The sequence below is a fragment of the Colletotrichum costaricense genome (genome assembly GCF_030867565.1).
Source record: "Colletotrichum costaricense strain IMI 309622 chromosome Unknown Scaffold_5.1, whole genome shotgun sequence".
NCBI lineage: Eukaryota > Fungi > Ascomycota > Sordariomycetes > Glomerellales > Glomerellaceae > Colletotrichum > Colletotrichum costaricense.
In genome coordinates, this window is record NW_026848234.1 from 1,884,204 (window position 1) to 1,911,521 (window position 27,318).

At 53.8% G+C, this 27,318-nt stretch overlaps 8 protein-coding genes across 8 annotated transcripts; 4 read left to right on the forward strand and 4 right to left on the reverse strand.

The window, feature by feature from the left end:
• Positions 1-201: 201 nt before the first annotated feature.
• On the reverse strand, positions 202-2,144 carry CCOS01_05762 (uncharacterized protein; the record flags this gene model as incomplete). Its single annotated transcript, XM_060453939.1, has 2 exons — positions 202-1,469; positions 1,535-2,144. 2 exons carry the CDS (start codon positions 2,142-2,144, stop codon positions 202-204), a joined length of 1,878 nt encoding a protein of 625 aa, XP_060315711.1.
• Positions 2,145-4,518: 2,374 nt separating this feature from the next.
• CCOS01_05763 (ribosomal protein L7Ae/L30e/S12e/Gadd45 family protein) lies at positions 4,519-5,063 on the reverse strand (the record flags this gene model as incomplete). The annotated part of the gene is made up of 3 exons (XM_060453940.1): positions 4,519-4,617; positions 4,773-4,959; positions 5,017-5,063. 3 exons carry the CDS (start codon positions 5,061-5,063, stop codon positions 4,519-4,521), a joined length of 333 nt encoding a protein of 110 aa, XP_060315712.1.
• Positions 5,064-5,460: 397 nt separating this feature from the next.
• Positions 5,461-6,436, forward strand: CCOS01_05764 (ribosomal protein L10.e; the record flags this gene model as incomplete). Its single annotated transcript, XM_060453941.1, has 3 exons — positions 5,461-5,505; positions 5,756-6,140; positions 6,201-6,436. 3 exons carry the CDS (start codon positions 5,461-5,463, stop codon positions 6,434-6,436), a joined length of 666 nt encoding a protein of 221 aa, XP_060315713.1.
• Positions 6,437-9,752: 3,316 nt separating this feature from the next.
• On the forward strand, positions 9,753-11,480 carry CCOS01_05765 (uncharacterized protein; the record flags this gene model as incomplete). The annotated part of the gene is made up of 1 exon (XM_060453942.1): positions 9,753-11,480. The coding sequence occupies one exon, from the start codon at positions 9,753-9,755 to the stop codon at positions 11,478-11,480; it is 1,728 nt and encodes a 575-aa protein (XP_060315714.1).
• Positions 11,481-14,735: 3,255 nt separating this feature from the next.
• Positions 14,736-17,639, forward strand: CCOS01_05766 (uncharacterized protein; the record flags this gene model as incomplete). The annotated part of the gene is made up of 1 exon (XM_060453943.1): positions 14,736-17,639. The coding sequence occupies one exon, from the start codon at positions 14,736-14,738 to the stop codon at positions 17,637-17,639; it is 2,904 nt and encodes a 967-aa protein (XP_060315715.1).
• Positions 17,640-18,454: 815 nt separating this feature from the next.
• CCOS01_05767 (ribosomal protein L19) lies at positions 18,455-21,930 on the reverse strand (the record flags this gene model as incomplete). The annotated part of the gene is made up of 4 exons (XM_060453944.1): positions 18,455-19,077; positions 19,135-19,791; positions 19,844-21,788; positions 21,877-21,930. The coding sequence occupies 4 exons, from the start codon at positions 21,928-21,930 to the stop codon at positions 18,455-18,457; spliced, it is 3,279 nt and encodes a 1,092-aa protein (XP_060315716.1).
• Positions 21,931-23,055: 1,125 nt separating this feature from the next.
• Positions 23,056-23,670, forward strand: CCOS01_05768 (haloacid dehalogenase-like hydrolase; the record flags this gene model as incomplete). Its single annotated transcript, XM_060453945.1, has 1 exon — positions 23,056-23,670. The coding sequence occupies one exon, from the start codon at positions 23,056-23,058 to the stop codon at positions 23,668-23,670; it is 615 nt and encodes a 204-aa protein (XP_060315717.1).
• A 756-nt stretch (positions 23,671-24,426) lies between these two features.
• Positions 24,427-26,137, reverse strand: CCOS01_05769 (uncharacterized protein; the record flags this gene model as incomplete). Its single annotated transcript, XM_060453946.1, has 4 exons — positions 24,427-25,014; positions 25,070-25,601; positions 25,653-25,810; positions 25,862-26,137. 4 exons carry the CDS (start codon positions 26,135-26,137, stop codon positions 24,427-24,429), a joined length of 1,554 nt encoding a protein of 517 aa, XP_060315718.1.
• Between the last annotated feature and the right edge of the window lie 1,181 nt (positions 26,138-27,318).

A 27,318-nucleotide genomic window follows, 5' to 3' on the forward strand; every position in this document is an offset into this window, starting at 1 on the left:
CGCAAATGCCAACCGAGAACCCGTGTGCAGAGAGAAAACCAAGCAGCGCAGATCAGGGGGTATCCCGTCGTGTATCTTTTTTGCTTTCCTTATTCAACAATGCCCAAGTCCGGTACTAAGATGAGGTTGGATAAGAGGGAAGAAATCTATGCGATGCAAAGCAAAGGAGGTCATAAACATAACGGCGTCACTATGTGCCGATTACTCGGGGATGGCTTCGTTGGATCCGGGGGCAGCGGCGCCCTCTTCCTTCTTGCCCCAGCCGGAGGCCCAGCCCATCCAGCTGGATCGCTTATTGTTCTCCTGCTTGGCCTCGTTGTTCTCCTGCACCAGGCGCAGAGGACGGGGCTTGTTGCCGGCGAAAGTGGTCTGCTTCTCGTGGTGAGACCGCGGAGGGGACTGCGAGGGAGGCGTACCAGTGAGGTCGTTGGAGTCGCCGCTGGTGCTCGAGGTCTCGCTGCGCATGCCCGGGAAGTTACCTGCTGTGGGTGCTTGCTGGCCGCTGGGTGCCCGCGCGGCTGCGTTGGGGTTGCCACCGAAGAAGGTCTGCGACGTTCGCGGAGTACGAGGGGAGCCGAGGGGCGGGGAAATAGGTCCATCCGGTCCCCTGTACATCTGGTTGACGAGGTTAACACCAGTGAACTGCTCGCTCATCGGGCGCGCACGGCGGGTGCTGGAGGAACGGGTCATATTCCCGATAGGAATGCGAGGCGCCGTCTCTGGGTCCGTATGTGCCGAGTTGGCTGGTTGGGCCGAAGGCATGTAAGACATGGGCCTTTGTTTGGGCTTGTTTGGGCCGACGGCCATGGTCTTGGCTCGCTGCAATAGCGACGCTCCGGACGCGCCCTCCTTCGGCGGAGCGGGGAGATCTTTGTTGGTGTTTGCAGCCGGCTTGATCTCGGTGGAGGTATCCAAGATGTGCTCGAAATCTTGGTGCTGCAGAAGCCTTTCAATGATCTTGTTGATGTAAAGGGTCAATGCCTTGTTCTGGTCCTTCATGGACTTGAGCTCCGATTCGAGGCGGCGGGAATGCTCGTTGTCGTTACCACCGGCATCTGATGCATCCTCGGACAGCTCATCTGCCAAGCTTGCGCCTCCGGACCGGCCCTCCAGCGCATTGAGCGCATCCTGGTTGGCGGAAACACCCATGTAGCTGAAATCATTCTTAGAGAAATCACCATTGAGCGTCTTCTCCTGGAGAAGCAGTTGGTAGCTCTCGTTATCCTCCATGAGGCGGGCATTGGCCATGCGGGCTTCCATCAGCAGGCGTTCAACCTCCTGCAGTCTGCCGCCACCCTGGTTCTCAGACTCGACCAGCTTGATTTGGGCCTCGGCAAGTTCGAGCCGCAGTGATTCGATCAGCTTATCCTTCTGGAGCAAAAGCTTCGAGTTGTTTCGTGAATCGCTGCGGTTGAGGGACGAAGGAGGGGCGAAACTGCCGTTGTCAACGTTGGGAGATGTTGCTGCTGCTGAAGAATTGTTAGCTTCGGGCCTTCTGGCTTGACAGGGTCAAACTTGCATTGTCTTGAAGGACGGCCCTCCTCATCATTCCGCTGCGACAAGTTGTCCTTCAGTCTTTGGATGATGGTCTGCATCTCCTCCTCTCTGTTGGACATTTCTTCCTTCTCCTTGGTCATGGAGCTTCGCTCGGCCTCGTAGATTGCTTCCATCTCTCGCATCTTCTTGGCGGCATCTCTCTTCTCATTTTTCAGCGACTCAATCTGCTCTTCAGTTTCGTGCACCTTCTCCTCCAGCTTGGAAGACTCCTTGATTGCATCGTCTAATCTCGTCTGCAGCACTTCGACCTGTTTCCTGTACTGGTCAGAGGAGATCTCGGCCTTGGAAAGGCGTTCCTTGAGGTCGTCCAATAGCGCAAGGGTTTCGGCTCTCGCAGCCTCCTCGGCCTCAGAACTACCGTTGCCATTGCTGTTGCTCAGGACAGAATCCCGCCTTGTTGCAGCTGCACGAGCGGAAACGGGAGTTCCTGAGCGAGCTGGTGCTCTGCGCGCAGCAGATGCAGCCGTGGGCGTGGAGGATCGCGTTGGCGTTCTCGCAGGAGAAGCAGAAGGGGTTGATGCAGAATCTGTCGAGGAAACGCGACCGACGCCCGCAGCGGGCGGTTTCTTTGCTGTAGCAGCGGACATGGTATCGCGGTGAGGATTTGTTGTGGCGATGATTGTTGTTGCAGTTCGCAGCGGAGGGTTACCTGGGGAAACGGAGGTAAGCGAGGAGACTCGTCGAGAAGGGGAGAAGGAAAAAAAAAAAGAGTTGGCAGTCAAGGGCAGTGCGGAAAGTTATTTCTGTAGTGACGATGTTCCGTTCCAGAGAGAAGAGGCTATCTCACCAAATGTATGTAGTTGCTTATTCTTGGAACAGGTGACGCGGAACACACAACAGCGGGAAAGTTGTCGATCGTTGGGCTCCCCAGATATGCGAAAGGCAGATGATAGCCAAATAGGAGTGCGGTGCAGAACGGGAGGGTGTGCAGCAGCTTTGCAAGCTTAAGTCAGACGGTGTCAGCCCAGCAGGAAGTGCCTCTCAGACAATGGAAGTACTTTGTGTTCCCAAGTAGACACTTAGGTTGGGTTCCTCTCTTTCTCTTCTTTCGAGGGGAAAGTGCAGCGAGTGTCGGTGTCGGTGTCGGTTGTCCAGTCCACAGGTTGCAGTGAATTTCCGATATTTCGGGGCTGCTCCAGGGGGTCTAATTCGCTAGCCCGTGCAGGAAGGGGAAGACGTGGGCCAACCAGGAAACGAGGAATGGAACGGGAACAATGCTCTTCACCCTTCCAACCCCGGCGCCACTAAACGTTTTCGCCGGGTTGCGTTGCTTGTTGCTTGAGCACCCTGCAGAGTGCAGACTGCAAAAGAGACGGGAATGCCGTGGACGCACTAACTAAGTTTACCTGCGAACGCCTCTGTAGACTGACCGTCATCCAGCAAAGCCTATCCGTAGGTACCTGGGGATAGTTTGCGGGTAGGTCACCGTGGAACGCTCGAGTGGTTTGACACCTTCTTGACGGCGCAAATTAGTGTGGTAGGTCAGGCAACGGAAACCTTCTCTGGCGTGCTATTTTCGATGAATCCTTTCGCTGCCTTTTCAGGCTCTTGTTCGGTCCCGTATTGTGTTGCGCTGAGCTGAGACTACACTCGTTGGGATGCGTCCGAGGTAACTCTCGTTTCAGTCCCGTCTCTTGGTCACCCGGTGCTCGAAGCTTGAGTAGATGGCGGGCGATTACGGCAGTGCCAGGCAGTGGCCAGCGCTGCGAATGTGGTGCTGCAGACGCCGTCTCGTCTTTGGTTGAGATGGGATGAATGATAACCTTCTTTGCTGTCTGGTTTCTTTCCGAGTTCTTGGGTCACTCGGGGAGCTGGCTTCTAGACGACCGGTATGAAATGGAGGAATACTAAACACGTTTATAGACCGATTCCAGTGATACCAGCCCATCGCGTTTTCAATAACAATAACACGTAGACCGCAAGAACCATCATGAACGAATAGGATCACAATGCTTTCTGGCTCTCGACTGAAACACCCTCGTTCGCTGTCCAGACAGCCAGGCATTGCCCTTGGTGAGTAGCTCTTGGTCACGTTCGCTTCACTTTAGCCTGTACTCCTGTCGTCTGCTGGTCGACTGTCGGGAGCACTGGTAGTCAGGTACCTGTCAGTAGTAGACAGCCACCAAGCTGTCTTAGCAAGCAAAGCACATGCAACGGGTAAGGGTCTCACGCAACCTGCACCCCTATTCTCCCCGTGGTGAGCAGCTGGAAGGCGGAGCCCGTCGATGTTAGTGGGCTCGGCCCGTCTCTGTACCCAGGGATCCCATCGAGTCATTGGACGGCACTCTGCACGAGACCGGCCAGAACTGACCGTGGTGGGAACCGTGAAATTATTCTCATGTTGCCATCAATGCAAAACTTCTGACGGCCTTCCAGATTCAGGTTCAAGGCCTAGAAGCCCTGTCAGATCTCTAGCTAATTTCCTGACCATGAGCCGGTACAATGGTCAGCATTGGGCTCGACAGACTCGACAACCAGATGCTGATTACCTTCCGAGCACAGGGATGGCGGGGTGGGTAGCCAACTTTATGATAAAAAAGTCCCTTGTGCCGAGGCCGGGTTGAAGTGTGATGTCGGAATAAACATTCACCTGCCAGCAATTAGGGATTATTCAGTGTGTCAGTCATAGTCAGTTGCTGTCTCGCCTTTGGCTGCCATCTTGATTTTGGGGCTGGCATGTAACAATGCACCTCGTCTTGTCAAATTCCAGCATGGCAAGGAGGTTCGTTGAGTTGTCACGCAATCCAGAAACACCGAATGACATCGTAAAGTGGCTGAGTAACAGGCGAGTCCTTTTTGATTCAAAGTGCCTATGATCTTTCATAAAGTCATGTCCTTGACAATCCCGAGGTATCATAGCGGCATATCCCAAGCCGCGATCCCGAATTGCGGGATGCATTTTTTCTTTTCCTTCGACCATATTCCCCAACGCCGTTACCAGCCAGACCGGACTCAATCCACTTAAGCGACCTGGTCGCTGAGGATGTCGGAGTCACCGGCATCGATGATGGCCAAGGTACCACAGCGGAAGAGCTTTCCGACGGCAGTTCCCATCTCGATCTGAAGAGGGGTAGCAAGTTAGCTTTATTCACCCTCCAAAGCCTGAGAGACTTCTTCGCTGGGTTGACCAAGAGACTGGAGGTCTTCGAGATCGGTAGCAAGAGAAGGTCGGGAGCGAGGCAGTGCCAGCTCCCTTCTGTGCGGAAACAACTTACGTTGGTGCCACCGAAGTGGTGAACGGGGACCTTGCTCAACATGGCGTAGTACTCGAGCTCAGACTTGCGGAGAGGAGGAGTGTTGCCAGCAATGAGGACGAGCTTGGCCTTGCCGGTGCGGAGGGTCTTGAGGGTCTCCTTGTATCCCAGCACGATGCGACCAGACTTGACAACAAGAGCAAGCTTGCTACGGGAGGGTTAGACCATGACCAGAGCAAGACGTTTTGGATGCAAGTCAGCATACCTGTTGATGGAGTTCTGGTCCTTCTTCGCCTTCTTAACGGGAGCCATTGCGAATGATTTGTCGGGTGAATTGGCTGGGTGGTTAGGTCTGGTGGTCGCTGGGCGTTGAGGCTGGTTGTCGTTCTCAAAGGGAAAAAAAGATCGCGGAGTTTTGGAGTTTATTTTTTCGATTTGTAAGCCCCACACGGCGGGGAGTCACTTCGGCAAGGCGCATCCAATCAACACTGCGCATTCACCGCGCTCTTAACCCTAAAGTGGATCCCAGCATGGCCACCTGCTCATTCCGCTTTGCTGAGAAATCAATCGTATTGTCCTTGTCTGATCGCAATCGCCGCAACCTATTCAAAAGTGAGTGACGCCCAGGTTCTGGAGACGAATTCCAACCCACCAACTAACCAACACATAGCAGTAACGAGTGATCCCGTGAGATCTCAATACCGTCAAAATGGCCCGTCGTCCCGCTCGTTGCTACCGGTACTGCAAGAACAAGGTGAGCGACTCCTGTCAAATCCTGGACTCCCGCGAATTCCGACATCCCACGAAATCCCGCGCATCGAAAGAGGAGGATCGAAGTACTGCTTGGGAAGAGGCGACACATTGACGGAGAAGTCGGCAACAACTTTTCTCTGATTTTCGACGATCGGAATGACGCACTTGATGAAGTGGGATGGAGGGGATTATCGCAGGCTTGGGAGCAACATACAGACATCGGTCGTCATACTAACTGATCATTTCTTCAGCCGTACCCCAAGTCGCGCTTCAACCGCGGTGTCCCCGACCCCAAGATTCGCATCTTCGATCTTGGCCGCAAGAAGGCGACTGTCGATGACTTCCCTCTCTGCATCCACATGGTCTCCAACGAGTACGAGCAGCTGAGTTCCGAGGCTCTCGAGGCCGCTCGCATTTGCGCCAACAAGTACTTCGTCAAGACCGCCGGAAAGGAGTCCTTCCACCTTCGCGTCCGCGCCCACCCCTTCCACGTCGTCCGTATCAACAAGATGTTGTCTTGCGCCGGTGCCGATAGACTGCAGACTGGTATGCGTGGTGCCTGGGGTAAGCCCAACGGCACTGTCGCCCGTGTCAACATTGGCCAGATCATCATGTCCATCCGTACTCGTGACTCCAGTACGTTATACCTCCCTCTAGAAACCAACGAAAAAGCGATGTCACTAACACACCAAACAGACAAGGCTGTCGCCCTCGAGGCCCTCCGCCGCTCCCAGTACAAGTTCCCTGGTCGCCAGAAAATCATTATCTCCAAGAACTGGGGCTTCACCCCCCTTCGCCGCGAGGAGTACCTCGAGAAGAAGGCTGCTGGCCGCGTCAAGGTCGATGGTGCCTACGTTCAGTTCCTTGCCAACCACGGCTCCCTCGAGCAGAACATGAAGCGCTTCCCCGATGCTTTCGCCTCTGAGGCTTAAGTTAGTGGTTTCGGCTTTCTTCTGGGATTTGGGTTTCTACGGGCTGGCGTCTAAAGTGGTTGCATGTCAACATGATGAGAGTCATGCCGCGGCAGACTCTAGATAGGAATTCAATCATTGACACTTCACAACATCATGCCTCTATGCTACATGACGAATGGGAACGGGATTATCAACTGCGTACTAGCTTCATGAGTTGGGCTTTAGAAGACGCTTGATGATCGAGCCTAGCGGGAAATAAAAACAGATACCATCCATCATTTTGAGACCTGCAGATGAGCCAAGATACGTGAGGCTGAACCAAGGATGATGTCAACCTGAAATGGTAAGTTTCTAAAGTGACATGCCGTGCCAGACTCTTTAGAGCCCGTGGATCACCCGCAGCAGAGTGTGACACCACGAGGGCGGCGGGCACGGCCTCAGCTGGGTCACGCGGACGAACCCCTCCAACCATCATCTGCTCAGCTTCGCCTGGGATGTCTTAACATTGACAGGAGTCACTGAGAGGGAACCACCATCTAATTTCACGGAAAAAAAAATAGTGGCGAGGTTTGATGCTGCATGGGATGGAGCCTTTGTGAGGCAAATCGTACGTAATTCATGCTGAGAAATGCACAGAAGAAACGAGAGGAAGGGAAAAAAAATATTGTCCCTTTTCTCTCGGGGACCCGGAAAGTGACCGTGATCTCGTAAGCGCAACGGCTGAATCAGACACCGTGAGCTGAGAGTCTACGGACACAGGTCCTGAATACATCGTATGGACAAAGTACGCAAGAATAGCATCTTACTTGCGTAACTGCGGTCATGTATCGTAGTATTGGGAGCCAGTGCAGGAACAGCCCGCCAAACCGCCTGAACAGCAGCGCCCTGTCAGAGGTGCAGCAGCAGGTGTAAGCGCAGGGCGAGGGGATGGGTGCGCGCCAGTCAAAGGCCGACATCAGATCTGGGGGCGAAAGGCTGGTTGGTGGGAATGAGATTGGGGTGCAGACACCGACCAACGGTGAACCTGGAACAAGCAGGCGGTCGAGCCGACGGACTCAACTCTCTCAGTAGTAGGACTCAGGAGAGGGACGGTGTGGTGGTGCAGCGTGGGCGGCGATCAGGTCCCACCGAGATCCCAGGTGACCTAAATGACGTTATCGGGATTTCGGATGGTGCTCGGTGTAAGACTTCCTTGGAGAGACGTTGGGAAAGGGAGGTAGGTACCGGTCCGCAAAGTTTGAAATGTCTTCCTAGGCTCTAGACTCTCCCGGGTTATTTGGTTGAGGAGACTGGAAAGTACCTTTGGGACCTTCTGACTCCTGGGGGGTTACGACTCGTGAGAGGTTCGAGAAACCTCCCCAAGCTTGCTCCGAAAGTCGGCATGAAGGTCGCCAACTACCCGAAAATGAGCGAAAAGAGTCAGTTTTCAGAGCATCCAGAGTGGAATGGGTGACACATTGGACAAAATTTCTCTCCTTTCCCTTACCACTTCCGATGCTGAATGGGCCCCTAGCATATCAAAGTAGACTCGGAGCTGGGAGGGGCATTGATCTCGGTGATAAGCTGTTGGGCGGTTGTCTCCCATTTCGATGGGATTTCCTAGACTTCTGCGACTAGCAAAGAAGGCATCATGGCAAGCATGGATCTGCTTGTTGGTCGGGAACAGATAGCCACCAACGTGACACCAACCCCTCGGTGGCTTTACGTACGAGACAGATGCTATTCTACAGGAAGAAGTGGCCAAGGAGAGAATGCTCCATAATTCGTAGTCTCCAGTTTGAAAGGTGTTCTTGGGATGATGTTGGCTCCATCTGCTGGGCGTATCTGCAACCGTCGTGCGAAGCTGGCGGTATGATTTCGACATGCTCCGAGAAATGACACCAACATAACCTGACCTCTCTCTATCCCGGCGTACCCGTATCCGCTCTAGAGGCGCTCTAACTTGCGTTGACCAGGGAAGAAAACAAAACAGAGTTCATAGCCCCCCTCCATTCGAGTGTTGCCGCCATGTCTCATCAATCATCATGTCCGCCGCTCAGGGCGCATCTGAACTATTGCATACGGGAAAGGTGTGGCAGACCCTCCACGTAGCCAGTAGACGGCGAGCCAGCCAGTCTCTAAGAGGGCCCTAACGCCATCAGCACCTCATCAGTCAAATCAGCCCAGCTCTCAAGTCTGTCCATGTATGAGGTGGGTGAGTCGGCTGTCACTTTTTGGGCGCTCAGGCATTCTGACACTCTGGGGGAAGCATGGTGGATGGACGTCGTGGTGATCTCTGACCTTCCCTTCAAGTAACCACCTCAAATCAAGACGGAGGACAAAAAACCAGTAGTCCAAAGCTTGTACCTATTCCCCTCCTCAAAGCTTGCTGAGCGGTTGGAACCTGGGACTTGGGTACCTCTCCAATCCCCACCTTGCGTTTATTTCTTCTTCCTCTTCTCCTATCTGCTCAACCGACAACCGGAATGTCCCAGAGTCATGGATCAAAGTCAAAGGTTCCATGGAGTTGATGTGGTGGTTTTGTCCTTGGATCCCTTGCCCGCCGCACGCGAGCACATCATCCACCCCCATTTCACTCCGACCCTGCGCCATTCACCCGCCTGGCCCCCCTCCAGACTCCAGTAGGTAGCCGTAGTGTACACTTGTGGCTCCTCCAATCTGCCTTTACCTTGGGCTCTCTGTATGTCTCTGTGTCTCCCCGGCTTGAGATTGTAGTCTGAGAATACCGCGCCTGTCCCGCCGTCCCACCGAGTACGCCCACTTCTTCGGGGTTACTCGTAACGGCGCGCGGTGTAAGGTACATGACCGAAATGGTAGGTATTGTGTACTGAGGTACTTGGCCCGCACCCGCCCTTTTTAGTCGGTGACGCCTTAATCAGTGACAGACCCATTCACCGTCATCCAGTGTGGTCCAGCAGGAGAGATCCACCCCTCACACCCCCCTTATCCTCTTCTTATCATCCATCCCGCTTTCTTCCTTCCTTCCTGTCCGCTGTTGGTTCCAGTAGACTGCTGCCACATATATGCTGTGTGTGGCCTGTATCCGACCACTTCTTGACCTCTTTCCTATTATGAATGCCTGATCGACCTCGACCTTGAAGTCCTTCTCTTCACCGACTTTGGGACGTTGTCAAACGACAAACATACAACACTTGAACTAAACACGCTATTAATACGGGGCGCCGTTATCGAGGCGTCACTGCGACACCGCGACTGGGGGGGCTTATCGTGATTGTTCGCCCATCCTTTATCGGACGAACACAACTCAACTACTTACATACCATTTCGGCTTGTGTTTGTGCCAGATCGACGACTTGGTAACATCACAAACACCATGGCTTTCCATCAACCTACCCGGCGGCCTTCGCAGCAGCGTGCTGCCCGCCCTGTGCAAGAGGAGGATCGCGACATTCCTCAACTCCACGTTCAAGACCCTGCTGCTACCGATGCCTCCCACTCGTGGGTACTCTTCGAACCGGCCGATGACACGACGACAGCTTCTTCCTACCTCAGCGAAGAGGAAGAGTCACTTCCCACACCGGGTCGATCAAGACTCAGTGACATAGGTAGCCTCAACACGTTCCTACACTCGGCCCGCGACACAGAGTCCCGGCAGTCGGGTGTCCTCTCAAGTGCCATCGATGAAGAATCAGTGGAGGACGATGCTGAGCTCGACAGCCTCGACAGTCATCTCCCCGAATTCAGGACGATCCCAAGCCTTTACACACATTCTGCTGGTGCTGCTGGGGCGCAAAGTGTCCCCGTACTCCCCACACATGATGGCCTGGGCTCGTTCAGGCTAGACAACCCCGAGGTCCAGGAGCAGCTCTATGCATTTGAGAGATTCAACCCCAGACATGTACGAAGGCGCCGCGAGAGTCTTGAGCTAGCCCAGCTTGAGATGGAAATAGAGGAGGAGCAAGAGACACACAAGATGCAGAGAATCGAAGCTTGGCGACTGGAGCAGAGTCGCATCTTATTAGAGGAAATTAGTAGGGAGACTAGACGGCGGCGGCAGTCCATGGTCTCAGTCAGGCCAACGGTGACGACAGAAGAGAAGAAGGCCGAGGATGTTGCAAGCTTGAGTGTCATCGGAAATGAAGACGATGCTGACAGCATGGACTGGCACTACGAGTCGACTGACACCCAGGACAATGAGCGGGGCCTGCTCGCCAGGATCACCCACAAGGTTCTCAACGACCTGGGCATCGACGAGAGGTTGCTTTCAATCTTGCTCGGAGAACAACTGCCGTCAGACGATGACTTGTCAACAACTCCCAAGACAGGCGCAGATTTATCCAACCCACCCACTCAACAGTCCAATGACTCATCTTGGCAGCTGCGGGCGTTGGATCGTGTCGCAAAAGAGCTTGGCCTGATGGTCAATCAGCTTTCGCCGCATAACCATCCTGGTGCCTTTTCGACTTACACTCGCATGCAGCAAATGCCTATTCCTTACGCAGGCCTGCCGGCTATACCAGAGTCGAGCGCTGATACGGCAATGGCTCCCGTAGCACGAGAAGCATCGACCAAGATGCCTGAATTCCAGCCAACAATGGTTCAACACGCGCGCCCCATCAATATCCCCGCTACCCGGCCCCAGTTGGATCCTCCCGTCACTTTGACTAGGGATGAGTCAACCCCATTGCCTGCTACCTTTACCCAAGAGGAATGGGAGCAAGACTTGGACGTCAACCTCGTCTTCAGGTACTTGCGATCCCGCTTCAGCTCGCGGTCGACGCCTTCATCTACTTTCACAACCGGTACTTCCCATCTTGCCACTTCAAGCACGCCAGATACAGCAGCTAAGGCCGCGCGGGTGCGCCAGCATCACCCGCTCGTCTCCCGGGCCCGACAGGTAGAGCGGAGGACTTTCAAGGCGACGACACCATCTAGCCCCGCCGCTATGAGACACGCCTCCAGCTGTGCGAGTCAAAGTACGCGACGATCGGCGAGACGGAGCAGCGTTTCATCACGGCACTATTGGGATATCGGAGGTTCTATCGGAACGGGATCAGTCATCGCTTCGGTGGGCCCGATGGGCAGCTGGGGCGAGGTCTGAGTAAACGAGATCATCAGCAACAGCCGGGCAGAATCATTCGTCTCATTTCTACTCTCTGCGGTCGGCGGCTACCGGCCATGAACGGGCGTCTGTCTACAATAGATGTACTACTATTTGGGTCAGCGGGAGTTTTTGAGAACTGTCGCTTGTTTGACGGATATTGGGCACAGCATTAGCATATCACATCATGACGAGTAAGGGACTTAGAGTTGCTGAGCATCTACAGATCATATAAACATTATTGAGTTTGCGTAATTGAAACGTCTGGGCTATCCATCTCAAATTGTTTACTTGCGTGATATCACTGGAGCTCAAAGGAGTTCGTTTTTCTGATGATACTTTCAGCGGATGATGCGTACACTGAGTTATGGACCTATGATTGACGCTTGCCTCAAAGAGTGAGAAAGACGTACCGGCAAAGGAACGAACCAGTCTTCCGGAACTCTGGCCGGTGGACCGGCTAGGCGGCGGCATATGTGGATCCTTGGCCCCGAGCGGGACGGGTCGAGTGACACAATCAAACTTGGCAGCCAAGCCGGAGTACCAACCTACATACGTGCCTACCAGCCTAGTCCACTATCCGCGGCAGATGGAAGATGAAAGAGAGTCTGCGACAAACCATTCGCAATTCACAAAACTTGTCTCGACTCCGCGAAACGAAGGATCGACAATGGATTATATCCCTCAAGGCTCGTCACATTCTCCACCTTTGACTAGTCAGCGATGCAGATGGGCGCCAGGCTGTGACTCCCATTTCCCAAAGCCATGTTCACAGTTTCCTTTCCTGGGGTACACCTCCCCATGCAATAGGGAGAAAAGGGCTTACACTCAGTTTGCAGCCAACGACGCATGGCGAGGCTTGACTCTTGAGATTTGCACAACCTTGACAAACGTCGACCTGAATCTTTTGGATAAGGCTAGCGGGCGATTTTCCCACATGCTGCTTTTGCCTGAAGGCCAGTCATTTGATCAGGGCGCCTCGCGTACAGGGCGGGATCGCCGTGCGGGACCCCGGACGGACGCCTCACAGGTTTGCGAATGGATAGCATCATTGAGCGTCAGCCTAGCGTGGTCTTGTGTGCTTGGTCTGTTCTGCCCATCAAGCGACTAACACCAGGATCTGGAAATCCAGGGTACTGCTGTCTATCCTACGGTCCGTCTGTGTCGTTCACGTCCATCACGTCCATACGTTCTGTCTGCCTTTATCGAGTGCGCAATCAACTAGGTACGCGGGAAACGCATGTTTCGCTGCCTTCTTTGCTGTGCTTTGCCGCCGTCCCCGGACTCTGATCTGTGCTGAAATGTTTGGGAAAAGGAAGGGTTTACGGATGGTGTATAGTCGATCCAACCGCGTCAAACCAACGATAATGGCTCGGATTCTGTCCTTCCATCTCTGGAATGGAACGGCCATCTTAATCGTTGCTTCTTTGACCCTGCCCCTCCACAATGGCATACCCCTTGCTCAATGCTCATCGTAGTCTCGCGCTTTTCTATAGTGGAGCACGTTGTTTGGAACTAAGAAGCAGGACTGGGGGCTGATCAGAAGGTCACGGGAAGAGAAACGACTCCTGGTTGATGGTATCAAAAACACTGTGAATGTTGGAGTCGCGACTCGAGAAGATACAAAGAAACCCGGTCATGCAGAGTTGCGGTGGGAAAGAGGCTGGCGTGGGAAAGTACCTCTTCCGTACTGTGGTATGGGAGGAACAGAAGAGGGGGGCCGAGTCGCTCGAAGTTGGCGTCGGGCCAATGGGATACTTCCGCTGGATGCCAATCGGGGCTCCGAGGACGCGGAGCTTGCAAGGATACGCGGGCGGGGCCTCACGCCGACCACTTTAACCCATGGCAGGCAAGCAAGACGAAGACGCGTTTCTGGCCGTCGACATCCAATCACTCCTGATCCTTGTATCTTTCTTTTTCTGCTGTCTCTTCCCCCTGCTTCTTGGTCTGCTGGCCTGCTCTCGCGCCTGCTGTGGGCATCCATCCCGTCGCCTCCCAGGCAAGTTCCCATGCTGCTATGGAGGCCTGCAACGGGCCTGGCCGGTTAAGATCTTGCGCGGCAGAAGCGCCCAAGCAGCACAGCAGCTTTTCAGGTTCGCTAAGGTAGCTTCAGACTGACACTGATGCCCACCACATCAGAGTGAGAGGCGTCCACTGGGCCTTTGTGTATTGTACGACATGGCGCGCAGCATGGGATATCCATATGCAAGCGAAATCCTACGACATCAGGCACACCAACCCACACACACACACACACACCTAGAGCACTTAGTCACTTAGTGTTATGCCGCATCATAGCTTGAATTGCCGCCATCTAAATGCAATTCACACCACGGTTTATACGAATACCCAGAGCGTTTACCTTGTTCTAACAGATATCAAACGGCAGCCTTAGGACAGCAGCCGAGAAATCAAAGACCCCTGCAACCTTTTTGAGTCATTCCTGCCAACTTGCATAAGCCCACTTGCTTCGCTAATACACTGTGACCTCGAGCAAACGATATCCGTGAACCTGAGCGAAGCTTGCCCTGCTGCTTTAACTCATGTTTCTCTTCTCCACCTTTTCGCATGCCTCGTTCCTAATTACCCTTCTCCCTCGTTCCCGGTTACTTGTCGCGCATTTCCTTTCCAGTGCTGTTCCAGGTTCCCACTTCCTCCGCCTCGATTAGCCCATCCGCACATCATCCAACGCCAGGTCCCTCGGTCGTGCTTGTGCTGCCCAATCCAGTAACCGCCTCACTTTCTATCAACAACATCTCCCCCACCACTCAATCGTTCGCCAGTCTCGTCCGCCTGCTGCATTGCTCGATTCGTGCATTTCTTCACCAAGCCGGCGCATGCAGATATAAATAAGACGAAGCTTCTCGCGAAACCGACTCTCCCCTTCCCGATTTGTTATACATCTATTCCGTCGCGGGTGCGTGCTACGGCCTGAGGGTTTCCCCAGTTGGCTTGCGAGTGCCAGCTTCAATCCAGGACATAGCTCCTATTATTGGACAGAGGACAGAGGGCTAACTACCACAGCAGCTGCAATGTTCTAGGTCTCTCGGATTGCGACCCAGCTGGGCCCTGGTTTGGGCCGCGTAGGCATTTCCTTCGTCTCGTTTCAATCAACTTCCTCCATCACACCGACACCGACCTACGATACCAATATCGTCGACCTCACATCCCAGCTCACCGGGACCCAAGCTCCCGCGCCATCCCATCGCCGTCCGAACATCCCCTCGACCTCCCTGATGAGCATTGCTGCCGCCGATGGCAACAACACCTTTTGATCCCCCTCTGCCGGGCTCTTCATTTTTCGATATCTACAACGATGGCGCTGCCCAGCGCAACCCTGTCCAACTTCCTGGAGGAGCATGCAATTATGTGGATTTAACACCTGGCGCCAATGGAGCAAAGTGCGGATGCCGTCGATTCTGGAGTCGCTTCGCCGCCGGGAAGGCGTATACAGATAGCCTGGGATCTGATAACTCCGTCTGGTGCATGTGTTCGCATCACGCCTGCTTCCACGATGATGGACGCGCCGCGAGCGAGGCTCCAGCACCCGCGCCTGTGCCTGCGATTCCGCCCACGCCCACCACCCACATTCCTCGCCAGGAGAATGAGAGACCAAGGATGTCCAGGGAACCGCTTAGCCCGGTACAATTGCCAGATGTGTCGTTTCGTGTGCCCACCGGATACCCCCCGACAATGGACTTCATGAACCTGGATACTGCCATGGCTATATCTCCGAGCAAGCCCGAGGAACCAAGGCCCCGTCATGTGGACCATATTAGCCAGCGCCCGGAGTCTACTTTACAGGATACGTTAAGCTGGGGCGACTTTATTCAGTCTCAGCCCGGAAATGGTTCTACTTCGTTACCGCCAATACCAGTCCAATGCCTAATGCAGTCTCAGCCCAGCTCGACAACATCTTCCAGCCAGGCTCGCTATCTTCGTCCGTTCTCTGGGAAAGGTCTTCAAACACTTAGTGGTGTTGCTACTTCTAACATGCAATCTCTACGGAAGGACAGACTCCAGGATATCGTCACTTCTGTCCCACAGGACCAATTTACCAAGGACGACGCCAGCGCTATGATTGTCCACAGTGATCATGGTGCAGACACTCCGAGGGCTCCGTCTCCCTGCGTCCGGAAGGAGGATGCTGTTTTTGCCGGGCCTTCTCGCGATACATTTCGCCATCTATCGGATACCGTTCAAGGTCACGAACACCGTCTCGAGAGACTCGAGAATGTTTCATTCTCCGCTGCCGGGCACGATGAGTGTCATGAGAAGCATGACGCCACGGATCTCAGAGTGACCGACCTTGAGGTTCGCTTCGAGGAAGTGGAAAAGCTCATTAATGATAACGGCAGTGTTGTAGGTCGCCTCGCCGACCGACAGACGTTTGACGAATCTACCAACAGCGTTGTTTCAGTCGCTACAAGTACGACTACCGCACGGGCTGGCCATTCTGGCGAAATCTTCAGCCAGATCCAGACGCTGCAGTCTCAGATCCTCCAACTTCAGTCGCAGCTTCCCACACTTACTCGGCCATGGGAGATTGAAGTCGTGTATCTGCCTTTCCCATTGAGGAGGATCTGGGTGGAGCTCCAGGATTTCAAATCCGATGGCAATTCGAGCTTAGATGAATGGACTCAGATGCCCAACACGATGAGCTCTCACACACTCAGAGCACAGTCACCCTTCTGCGCAGAATGGGCCGATCCTGGACATGACTACGCGTGGTTGATGGCAAAGGCCTGTAGTCCTACCAGCATCATCAACAGCAGACTCAAGAGCCGCGGCCTAGTGCGAACTATATCTGTCAGAGGGTCAGACGCACGGAGTGTCCAGGCAGCGATCCATACTGCGTTCGGCACCGCCTTCACCGAACTTTCTGGCGGTAATCGTTCAGCCTCACGTCGACGCAGCCTCGACAATAAGACAAGTCGCTTTTTGGGCCTGCAGCAACCATGGGTACCGCTCCGCAAGATCCACAAAGACTCCCGCCTCCGGTTTTTGACGCCGGCAGAGATGGTAACGCCTGCCCTCTGGGACGTGTCGTTTCTCAACTCTGTAATTATGCGATCATCTGAGCCGCGTCTGTTCATCACGCAGCCTGAGGCCTATCTCCAAGATCTACCATCGTATGAGAGCGGCTGGAGTTGGCAACGCCTCCGCGAAATGAGCCGTTTCTACCCCGATTCTCAGGCTACTCAGGAGGTCCCCGAAGCCGACGCGAAAGAGGACCACTGGACGTGGAATGACCATCTCGACGAGACTGTGAGCGCGCCAGCTTCTCTGAGTATGCGTCAAGCTGGTCAGCGAGTTTCGGCATCCCCTTCGCTGCATCATATTGCAATTCAGTCTTCGATGCGGTCATCTAGTCCCATGGCAGCCCGTGGGCAAACCCCTGTGAGAGACGGAAGGATTACAAAGCCACCGTACATTCGCACCGCCTCGCTTCCTCCCTCAGTCCCCGCCAACATGTCGCCTTCGCAGATCAAGCGCCGTGTATCATCATTCGGCCAGAGGGCAGCTGTTCCAGTCCGACCCAATCCTCCCAACATTTCGACTGCTTACAAGCGGCGCCGCACGACTCGTTCGCCGAGCCGCCCTCTCAACACCCCTCGATGGACAGTATCGCCAAGCCCGATGCCCGGTGTCATTCCCTCTGATGAGCGTCACCCGTCAACCCGTGGCATCACGCCCCATTATTATGCGACCCCGTACAGCAACGCACCGCTAGGCGAGACCCGTCCGCGGGGTACGGGCGTTGTGGTGGATGATTCTCCCGCCGACGATGACGAAAACCTCGATCCAGATTACGGAAGCACCAACCCTTACGACGATGACGACGACAGCGACTACAGCATCGAGATGGTAGCTCACGTGCCACCGGAGCGTGAGGGTGACTCATCGTTCTCGCGGCAGGTCCACCTGCCTGAGGATGAGCCTTGGCCCGGCATCGAGGACCAGGAACACATGTCCGACGGCGAGAATATTGACCCGCTCTTCTCGCCGACGATTGAGGACGACGTTCACTCGGAGGTGAGCAGCCAGCCATCCGAGTATCCTAGCACACAGCGTGGCTGGCAAGTGCCTGGCGCCGACGACGGCGTAGGCTTTCGTATTCACGAAGACGCCGATCGGATGCAGCATGGCTGGAACTAGGAGTTATATCTGATGCTACCATGGTTCCATATACGTTGCTATTTGTTTTATTTTTGACGAAGATGACGCAGCGAGTTTGGGAGTTCAAGACTGTTTTTCCAAACAGTGTACGTATGTTGTTGTGTCTATTATTCGGCGTTTACAAGGCGACTTTTTATCTATGGCATGGCGTTCAGATGGCGCCAGGTTGTATGCTTCTTTCGTCCCCCTGGCATCTGACGATCTATGAAGGCTCGATATGTAGTGAAAGTCGGCGACGGAAAAGAGGCTCATCAGATTGGGTTGTCAGGTAGAAAAGACGGGAAAAGCGTCGTGCGTTGCCGTCAAGGACATGATTGATGCCATGCCTAGCGAGCTGGGATAGCTCGCAAATCTACACTTTTCTTGTTATTGTACAGCTAGAATAGCAATGACTCCAATACTACAATACAACTAAATCACATGATATCAGAATCGACTAGCCGGTCGAAGAAGCATGATGGCGATTTTCAATTGAGAGACAGCTGAGAGTGGGTTTAAAAGTGTTCAATGACTACTACTACGACTACTTGTATGTGTGTATGCCTTGTAACCCATGCTCTCGTCGCTCTTGAGCCCAAAAGCCCCTTGGAAGGTATCCCTAGTAATATATGTATATAGTGTTGGAACCAAACGCCATGCCTGTTTCGTCAAGTCAATCAGTCAGTCAGTCCGTCCAGTCACCCCTTTTTGTTTGGTTCATATTCACTGTCTCAATCTCTACTGCGAGCATGCCACCGCCACCTCTCTACCCAGTAACATCCTTTTCTTCTTCTATGTATATTGGGGAACTTTTTTTACTGCAGCAAGAGCGCTTCCGTGTTGAGCACGCCAAAGAGGTTCTCGATCTCCCTCTGCACGTACTCGAGCTCCTGCGCGACCTGGGCCGTGACCAAGGTGTACGCGTACAACAGAGCAAAGTCCTTCTCTTCCAACACCACACCATTCTTGGTAATTTGGTTGTTGTTGTTGCTACTGCTATTGTTGCTGCCGACATTGCCGTTTCCGTTGCCACCCTCCTCCTGTCGCTGCTCCCCGAAGTCATTCCCAACTATGGGAGAAGGAGGCTGGTGCTCCTTGCGGAACTGATAAATCTTGCCCAGCAGTCGGTCCTTGTTGCCCACCACTGACGGGATCGCGTCGGTGAGCGGGTACTCTAGCATCATGGAGCTTGCGAGCACCTGAAACACGTGGCAGATGCGGTCGCAAAGTTGCGCGCGCTCTGGTGCCGTGTACTCGAGCAGAGCTCGTTCGCCTGCGGACAACTGCCCCCGTCTGGAGGTCACGAGCCGCATGGCGTGGAATCCGTCGAGAATCTTGCTGGTAGACTGCATGATGCGGCCGTAGGCGGCATCAGGAAAAGGGCCACGAAGTTCGAACTCGCTCTTTGCGGAATTACGCAAGGCTTCAAGCTTGAAGGCTATTTTCTGTGTCAGCGGTATGCGTTATGCTGGAGTTTAGGGAGTAAGTCTCTTACCATAGCGTTGCAGTGCTTGCTCTTCTCCGGCTTTCATGTACGACCTCGTGTTGTCGCTTCGGAGTAGAATAGCCAACGGTCCTCTCTTCCAGATGAGGCCAAGCTGGAGATAGAGTACTGAAAGACCTTCCTTGAACTTCTTCCTGCCCGAGATGGGCCAGATTGCCCGGCAAACAAAGATACCCCATAGAATACCCAAAGACACCGCAACAAATCTGTGATAGACAATTTCAAACATCAAAGGGTTGGAACCTCCCTCATCGTCATCGTCATCATCCACCTTTTGTGACAACGAATAGGCGTAGAGAACAGTGACGTTCCAGGCGAGAAGCGTAATCCTACCGAAGGGGGCATTGTTCTTGACGAGCATCATGTAGAAACTGAAGAAGCTGACCATCCAGCCCAGGAACGCGAGGACGACCCCGTTTCCTTGGCTGATGGCCCACGCCGTCAAGGAAAAGGTAGCTCCGGCAATGGTGCCAATAAACCTTGCAGTGCCCGTGGTGTTGGCTGCTCCGACAGTCATAGACGCGACAATCATGAAAGATAGCAAGCCCCACTCGCCTCGCCAGTGCTGATACGTCGGTCTTGTTGCCGGAATGAAGGCACATGCTGCCCAAAGCATCGCTCCAAAGCCGACTTTGACACCAAATCGGACTGCCCAAATCATTAGCTGTGCCTAAGCACTCTTTGAGTACCAGTCACTTACTGTCATCGCGAGCCAAAACCCTCAGACCCTTGAGAAGCTGCTGCGAGAAAAATCTCATAATCATGCTCGCGTTGGGAGCGGCATCCCAGCTAAAAGTATCTCTGCGCTTGATCATCGTGTCGGGAATACCCCTGGGAAGAGCCGATTTCCTGATGGCACGAACAGGCTGTTCCGGAGGCTCCATAGGTTGATGCAGCAAACGCTCAGTATCCATGCTGCTAGGATCGGATTCCTTGGGTTGAGCGGGCGAGGAAAAGTACTTCCAAACCTTCAGCCAGTTCCAGCTGCGGGAGCCCATCTCACGATTATACTTGAGTTCTTCCAAGGCTGTCAAGTATGCATCAATATCCTCTGCTACGTGCTGCAAACTGAAACTGAAATGTCCGCAGGCGGCCGCGACTTCCTCGATGTCTGCTTGAATCTTTTCTGACCTCGCTCGGCCCAGCTCGATACTAGTGTAGAGCTCTTGCAGGGCGTGAGTTCTTGCGTTGCTGTACAGCGCCATGGCGTCCTTTAAACTATGCTTAAAATGAGGGTTGACTGTAATCTTGGAGTCTGCTCCCTTTGCAAAAGCTTGCTCTCTCAGGATCTCCGAAAGAGTGTATGCCAAAGACTTCATCGAGGGGCCCAGCAGCGCTATGAAGAGCTCAAAGATCTCTGACGGTGAGCGGAAAGTAGGCAGTGGCGCCGGAGGGCCGTCTGGGGTTGCCTCAGGGCTTGGGTGGCTATCCAGATCATCGTCGTACTCGTCATCTTCCTCGATTGATGCCAGTGTCGCGAACCGATCCCGAGCACCCTTGAGGTATTGGGACATGGCGCGAGACAGCGTTGGTGAGAACACCGTGCTTCCGGGAGAAAGCTGTCCACCCATGGGATCCTGCGGCATCTCCTTGAGCAAGGCAAACTGCGTGTTCGCCGCGCTCCTCAAACCTCCTATGGCTTGCGAGAGTGATTCCAACGACTTGACGAGATTCTTTTCCAGGTTATAGATTTTCTCCCGTCCAAGAACCCAGTGTTCCAATTTTGACTCCCTAAGATTCTTCGTCATTTTCCCGTACGTCGTTTTGTACAGTCTCGCAACCTGGCCAAAGTCTCCCGACATGATCTCGTTCTCAGAACCATTCAGGAAGCCACGAGTAATCATCGAGAGCATGTCCGCGAGTGATACCGCGGCCGAGTTCATCGAGGAACGCAAAAGGGCCCGTGCCGACACTCTCCAGACAAAGAAGTTGACCGTTGCCGTGATTGTAATGCCTATAGCCAACATCTTAAGTACTTGTACAATCTTAGCTTCGGAAAAGTGCCCTTCGTGGATTGCTTCCTCTCTAGTGACCACAGCGATGATGGCAATCGAAGAAAGGGTACATCCCACATTGACCAAGGGGTTGTTCAGCCTTTGCTTCACCCACCCGATGAATCCCATGCCGCCGCCGATGCAGAACGTCAAGATGAGAACGTGAGACAGCGGGATGAGGCCGAGCTGGCCTCCTACCACAACGGAAAAGGCCATGGCGAGGCAGGATATGATTTCGGCATACAGGACGGCTATGGTGGCGATGGCGACGGCCTCGACCATGGAACCCCACGTGCGACTGGCGTGGAAATAGACCGTCAAAGTCGCGACGACGTGCTTCCCATCAGGCTTCCCCAAGAAAGCCGAGATGGGCGAGAGGAACGTCGCCATACTGGCCAACAGGTATGCCAAGGTACACTTCAGCACGCCCTTGCCCGCCGGAGACATGAGCCAGTCCCAGAGGTGCAGGGCACTGGTCTTGATATTATGCTTGACCACATTGAGAGACTCGCCCGTCGACTCGGCGGCCAAGAGGGATCGGTATCCGTTCACTTCGGGCTGAGGAATCTCGATGCTCGATCCGCGGAGAGAGAATTGGCGGCGGCTGCGTTCGCCGGTGCCTGGGACGATGAAGGTGCCATTTCGGAGCTTCTAGAATCACACCGTGCGGTCAGCTACGATTTGCGCAACACCAGCCAACAAGCTTCACCGAAAAAGGACGATAGCCGATTCAACTCACGCTCCGTTTCGAGGGCCGCCTAGGTGGCCATTGGTTGCTGTTCGACGAGCTCATCACGGTTGGGTGTTGCGCATCACCCAAATGTCAGCCGTGTTGGAGCAGTCGGTCTGGTTGCGCTCAGCAAGGGAGCTCGCAGAAGCTTGGCTAATAGAGGTTCGTTTTCTAGGTTGCAATAGGGATGAACTTGTGGTGCCCTCTGGATGTTTTGTTGTACGTAAGGAAAAAAAGGTAGGTTATAGCTGTCAGACACAGACAGACCTACTGCCAACTGCAAAGGCGTCTAAACAAAATTCCCAACGACCGAGCATCCGCGACACACTGGCACTGGTCTAAATTGCTGCAGGTTGGGCGTCGCCACATGGAAAGCTCCTCCCAGCAGCAGCAGCACAGCAGACCTCTCTTGCCTCGAAGATTCGCGCCGACCATTCGCATCCCTAGACCCATGTCATCTGGCCGGCTGGGGTCCGGAATTGTGCAACATTTCAGTCAGTCAGCCGGCACTGTGTTCCCACTCCCCGAATGCCCATCCAGCCCAGTGTGGGGCTTTGCGCAATCGCCGCCTACCTATCTTACACTAGCTAAGCCCGCAGGACGCATTCCCGACTCGCGGTCATCGATCCGGTGCGGGTGTGTACGTACTCTTCCGTCTTAGTTGAGGGTTAAACGACTCATCGGAACAGCTCCTCGTGCTCCTCTATAGAAGGTATCGCAACCACCGCAAACTCTATCTCAAAGTCGGGAAATCCTGAGCGTCGTCTTTTGCCGTTGGTCTTAAGCTTTCATCAACACCAAATCTTCTCCCATGAAGAAATTCGTCTCGAGAATGGTTACACACGCTCCCCGGCAATTCGCCCCATTGAAGCCAGGCGCTGCAGTAAACTCAACTGCACCTCGACTCAAAGGCATTGTGTTCGATGTTGATGGAACGTTATGGTACGTGATCAGGTGTCTCATTGCTTGTAGCCATCATACTTTCTCATTCTGTATCTTATTCGAATCCCAACTTTGGCACCTCCGGCAAAGCAGAATCACTTCATCCTGAGCGGGTGGTTTTTCAGACAAGAGTCCATGAATTTGTCACACATTTCACATCTTCACAAACTTATTAGATACTCTTACAAGCCGCATATATTTTCTTACGAAATTTGCTGACTAGCATCAAGTGAACCTCAAACGTACATGTTCGGCGAGATGCGTCAAGCCCTCGGCATCACAAAGAAAGTAGACATCCTCGACCATGTCTACTCCCTCCCCACAAAGGAGGAACAAGAGACAGCAATGGAGTCCATTCGCCACATTGAGCGTACGGCCATGGCATCTCAGGTGGCCCAGCCGGGGCTCGTGGAGCTCATGTCCTACCTCGACAGCCGCGGCGTCCGCAAGGGCATCTGCACCCGCAACTTCGACGCGCCCGTGGCACACCTTCTCGGGAAGTTCCTCGAGGGGTCACTTTTCGAGCCTATCGTGACCCGCGACTTTCGTCCGCCTAAGCCAGATCCCGCAGGGATTCTGCATATTGCGCGAAACTGGGGTCTTGTCAAAGAAGCAAGCACCTCGACTGATGCAAAGGAGACAACCGTCGGTGATGGTAGTGAGTTGATCATGGTTGGGGACTCGATCGATGACATGACAGCTGGGCGAAGAGCTGGCGCGGCGACAGTGCTCCTTGCCAACGATGTCAATGTACATTTGGTCGACCACGAGCACACTGACTTGGTGATTCGCCGATTAGACGAGCTGATTCCTATCCTTGAGGATGGTTTTAGCAGCAGGGAGCCAGTTTCATCGACATAAAAGAGACGCAGGAGTAGGGACTAGACGGCAACTTGTCTGCTGTCACTTTCATATCTATTTAGAAAAAGTTCAAGAGAGTATAAGACACCATGGTCTAGACAAGCAGGACGAACTGCTCAATCGTTCGTCTCTGTCTCATTTGCATATCAGCCACCATTGAACCCATCCTCCAAGTTTGCTACATGAAAGGCTTTTTGTGTCGACATATCCCTCCTGTCTTGATCACGATCGATGATGAATGCTCTCCACAAGCTTTCTAAAGACTTAACCGATATGCCTTCCCAGGGTGCGTGAAGTCCCAAAGTTCCCGAAGTCTGCAGGAGAACGTTGTCCATACATGCGCCGAGTGATGCTGATGAAAAGAGGGTAAGAAGCTTCCCTACGATCGAGTCGACACATTCCGCCGCTGGGACTTGGTGCACGAGGCTTCACCCCAGCTTTTCTACGCGTCTAGATGAAGGGGTCTTCTAAGCCGGCGACATTGTCATCACGACGCGTCCTGCGGCTTCTGTTATCGGGCATATCCATCTTCTGAGACGAGTAAAGCGGAGCTGATGCGATTGCCCGTTGAACCCGTTCGTCAGATGCTGGTTGGAAAGCCATCTGGGTAGAAATATGGCAAGTTCTTGGTCCTTGGCTGAAAGATGGATGTGGCTGTTGTGGCGAAATGGCGCGATTTGATGCTCTGTTATGCAGTTGGTGAGCTTGGTGGGGTTGAGGCCCAATGCTATGTGTATAGTCGAAGCCCCCCTGCGACTAGTTGGAGGTGCCGTTGTACACGTCGCTTGCGTAGCTTCTGGGCGCCGGAGGCATGCCAAAGGTAGCTTGTCTCCGGTTCTCTCTTCTCGGATCATCAGGTGTGCCCTTTCGAGGAGGGGCCGGAGGTAGAGGTCCGCCAGGGGCCGGGCGAACAGGCAGGCTAAATGACGCGGCATTGGCGCTCACCGGACCAGCACTATTCGGATACTCGCCAACCTTGGGGATCGAGTTGGTGGTAACAATCCTCTGTCCCATCCCAGGATGGCCACCCGGCTGTCTACTGCTCATTGTGTTGAGCCCATTTCTAGTGGGAGAGCGGTTCGAGTGACTGGCGGGCTCTCTCGGAGAGATAATGCCAGCGCCGGCAATAGGAATTTCTCCTGAAGTAGGCGTGTCCAGGGATCGATCGTTTCCAGAACCCCCGTGATATGTTGGGGAATCATTGGAGTTGAGCAGATCGCGTGTTGCTGGAGAAAGCTGGGGCGCCAAGTGAGACTTGCGATTGTCCCTCTCCATCATACCAACCGCCCACTCTCTCAGGTCTACTGGTGTTCTCTTGGCAGCTTGGACAAACGGATCACGGTCCTGGTGGGAAAAATGTTAGCGGCAAGGTTGATTCATATTTGGGGGATATGCTTACAAAGAGCTCCTGAGGAGTAGGCCGCTCGTCAGGAACCTTGGACAGGCACTTTTGAATCATGTCTTCCAAAATCGAAGGGAAGGCATCGCTCTTGGGTAGCCTGGGCGCAGGCTCGTGGACAATTTGCTGCAAAAGGTCCAGAATGCCGGCGGGTGCGCACTCGCCGTCCGAAAGTTGCTCGCTTGCGTTGAAGGGGAACTTTCCAATGGCCATTTCCATGATGGTTAGACCAAAACTCCACACATCTGACTTGACTGTGTACTTCTCGCCCTGGATTCGCTCGGGTGCCATGTACGTTGAAGTTCCCACAAACGTATCAGCAACAGAGTTAATGAGCTCTCCAGACACGCCAAAATCGCAAAGCTTGATGCTTCCTCTAGAGTTCACCAGAATATTGGATGGCTTAATGTCTCTGTGCATGATGTGATGCTTCGAGTAGAGGTAGGTCAAGCCTCCCAAGGTAGCCACGGCAATCTTTCCGAGAACATCTACTCGAACAGGCCCAAAGACCTTGGATACCCGATCCAAAGCACTGAGAGACACGTTAGCCAAGGTTGCTAAAGTATATCAGACACTCGCTTACCCAACGTCCATGTACTCCATACACATAATGACGTCGTTGTGGTCGTTCAGGAAGGCTCCGTAGAAGTTGACGATATACTCGGATGAGCAGCCGTGCATAATCTGAAGTTCGCGCACGATGCGCTTGCGCATCTCTTTCTTCGCCTCCACGTGGATGACCTGTGTTGGTGAGTACTTGACCTTCCGAGCAGGGCATCAACAATGACCAACCTTTCGTGCCATGACAGTTCCGGTAAGAACATGTTTGACTTTGCTGACAGTGCCTCCGTTTCCTGAACCGAGCTCCTTCAGAATTTCTAGGTCCTCTGGTCGCAGATCCAGCTTGTACTCGATGCCAATCTCCAGCTGTGCCGACTGGTCACCGCCGTCCTTATCGCGGTGACTGCTGGTCTCGGCGGTCGGTGGAGGCTTGGGTGCAGCAGGTGTCAAGGCTAGGCCTTTGACGTTCTTGCGCTTCATAGAGCGAGGCGCGAAAGGGTCAGCCATTTTGGGCTAACAGGTCTCCGTCACAGACTCGTAATCGGAAAACCGAAAGTGAAGATGGATAACGCCAGCAGTTACAACAACGAACAGGTATATGTCATGCCCTGTTCACGCTGTAGTAAATAGCCACACCCTCCAGTGTGTGTGTGGTCTCCTGCGCTGCGATTTAAGCTATGCTTTGCCGTCTCGGATCGTCAGGAATTGTGATTCGCGTGTTGGGTAGCGTTCGCACACGAGTTGGACTGGGTCGAATCGCTTGTGCCGAGGACAGATGACTGGAACCAACGGTCTCGTGTAATCAAATACCAAAGACTGGCTTGTCACTGTAAAGGAATCGAGCAATCGGGGTTGCGTCGGGAAACAGGAGGGGGGAAAGGCGAGCTGCGAAGGTTCGTTAATGCTCGGCGCGCCGAGGTTGAGTTTGATATCGCTTTGGCGGAAGAAGCGATGGACGATATCCGAGGTCGACGACTGCGTGTAAGAAAGGAGAAGGAGGAAGAGGGGCGTAAACGACTCGAAATTTATTGGTGTGATTGTTCTCGATGGCGTCCCCGTTTCGGCCAAGGTGGGGTTGGAAGGTAAGGTAGGGAGGCGACTCCGAGAAATGGCGAGGGGGGAGGGGTAGACGAGCAAGAAATAGGCAACGTGCTCCGTGTCGCTGGATAGGAGTAAATGAGAGGGCCTCGTAGAAGTAAACGAGGTTGCTCTCGATAGGTAAACGGGCGGAACGTGGGTCGCGGGTCAGGATGGTTAAGAAGAGGATGACGGGGAGGGGATGGATGGATGAATGAATGAAAGAGAAAGTAAAGCAATAGAACGATGGACCAGTTTCGACCGCTTGGAGATCAAGACGCAGGTGCAGTAGTCGACCTGAGAGGTGAAGAGTAATAAGTGGTGTCAGATCAAACAAAGGCTCGTTCTGCCACACAAACATCCAAAGTAGAACAGACCTGAGGTGCCCGGGTGTGATGGAGTGGGAGACCCCCCACTGGAGCGCAGTGGTACACCCAGTGGAGGGGGAAAGGTACCTAAGGTGATGGTGCCCAGGTGTCTGAAGTGAGGTACCTTACCTCCACTTACCCGTGGAAGGAGGACGAGGTGGCAGGAACAGCCCACAAGAATCACGGTCCAGTCCGGTCCCGTCCAGTCTAGTGTCGAGACGCAGGTCTCCAGCACACCCCGAG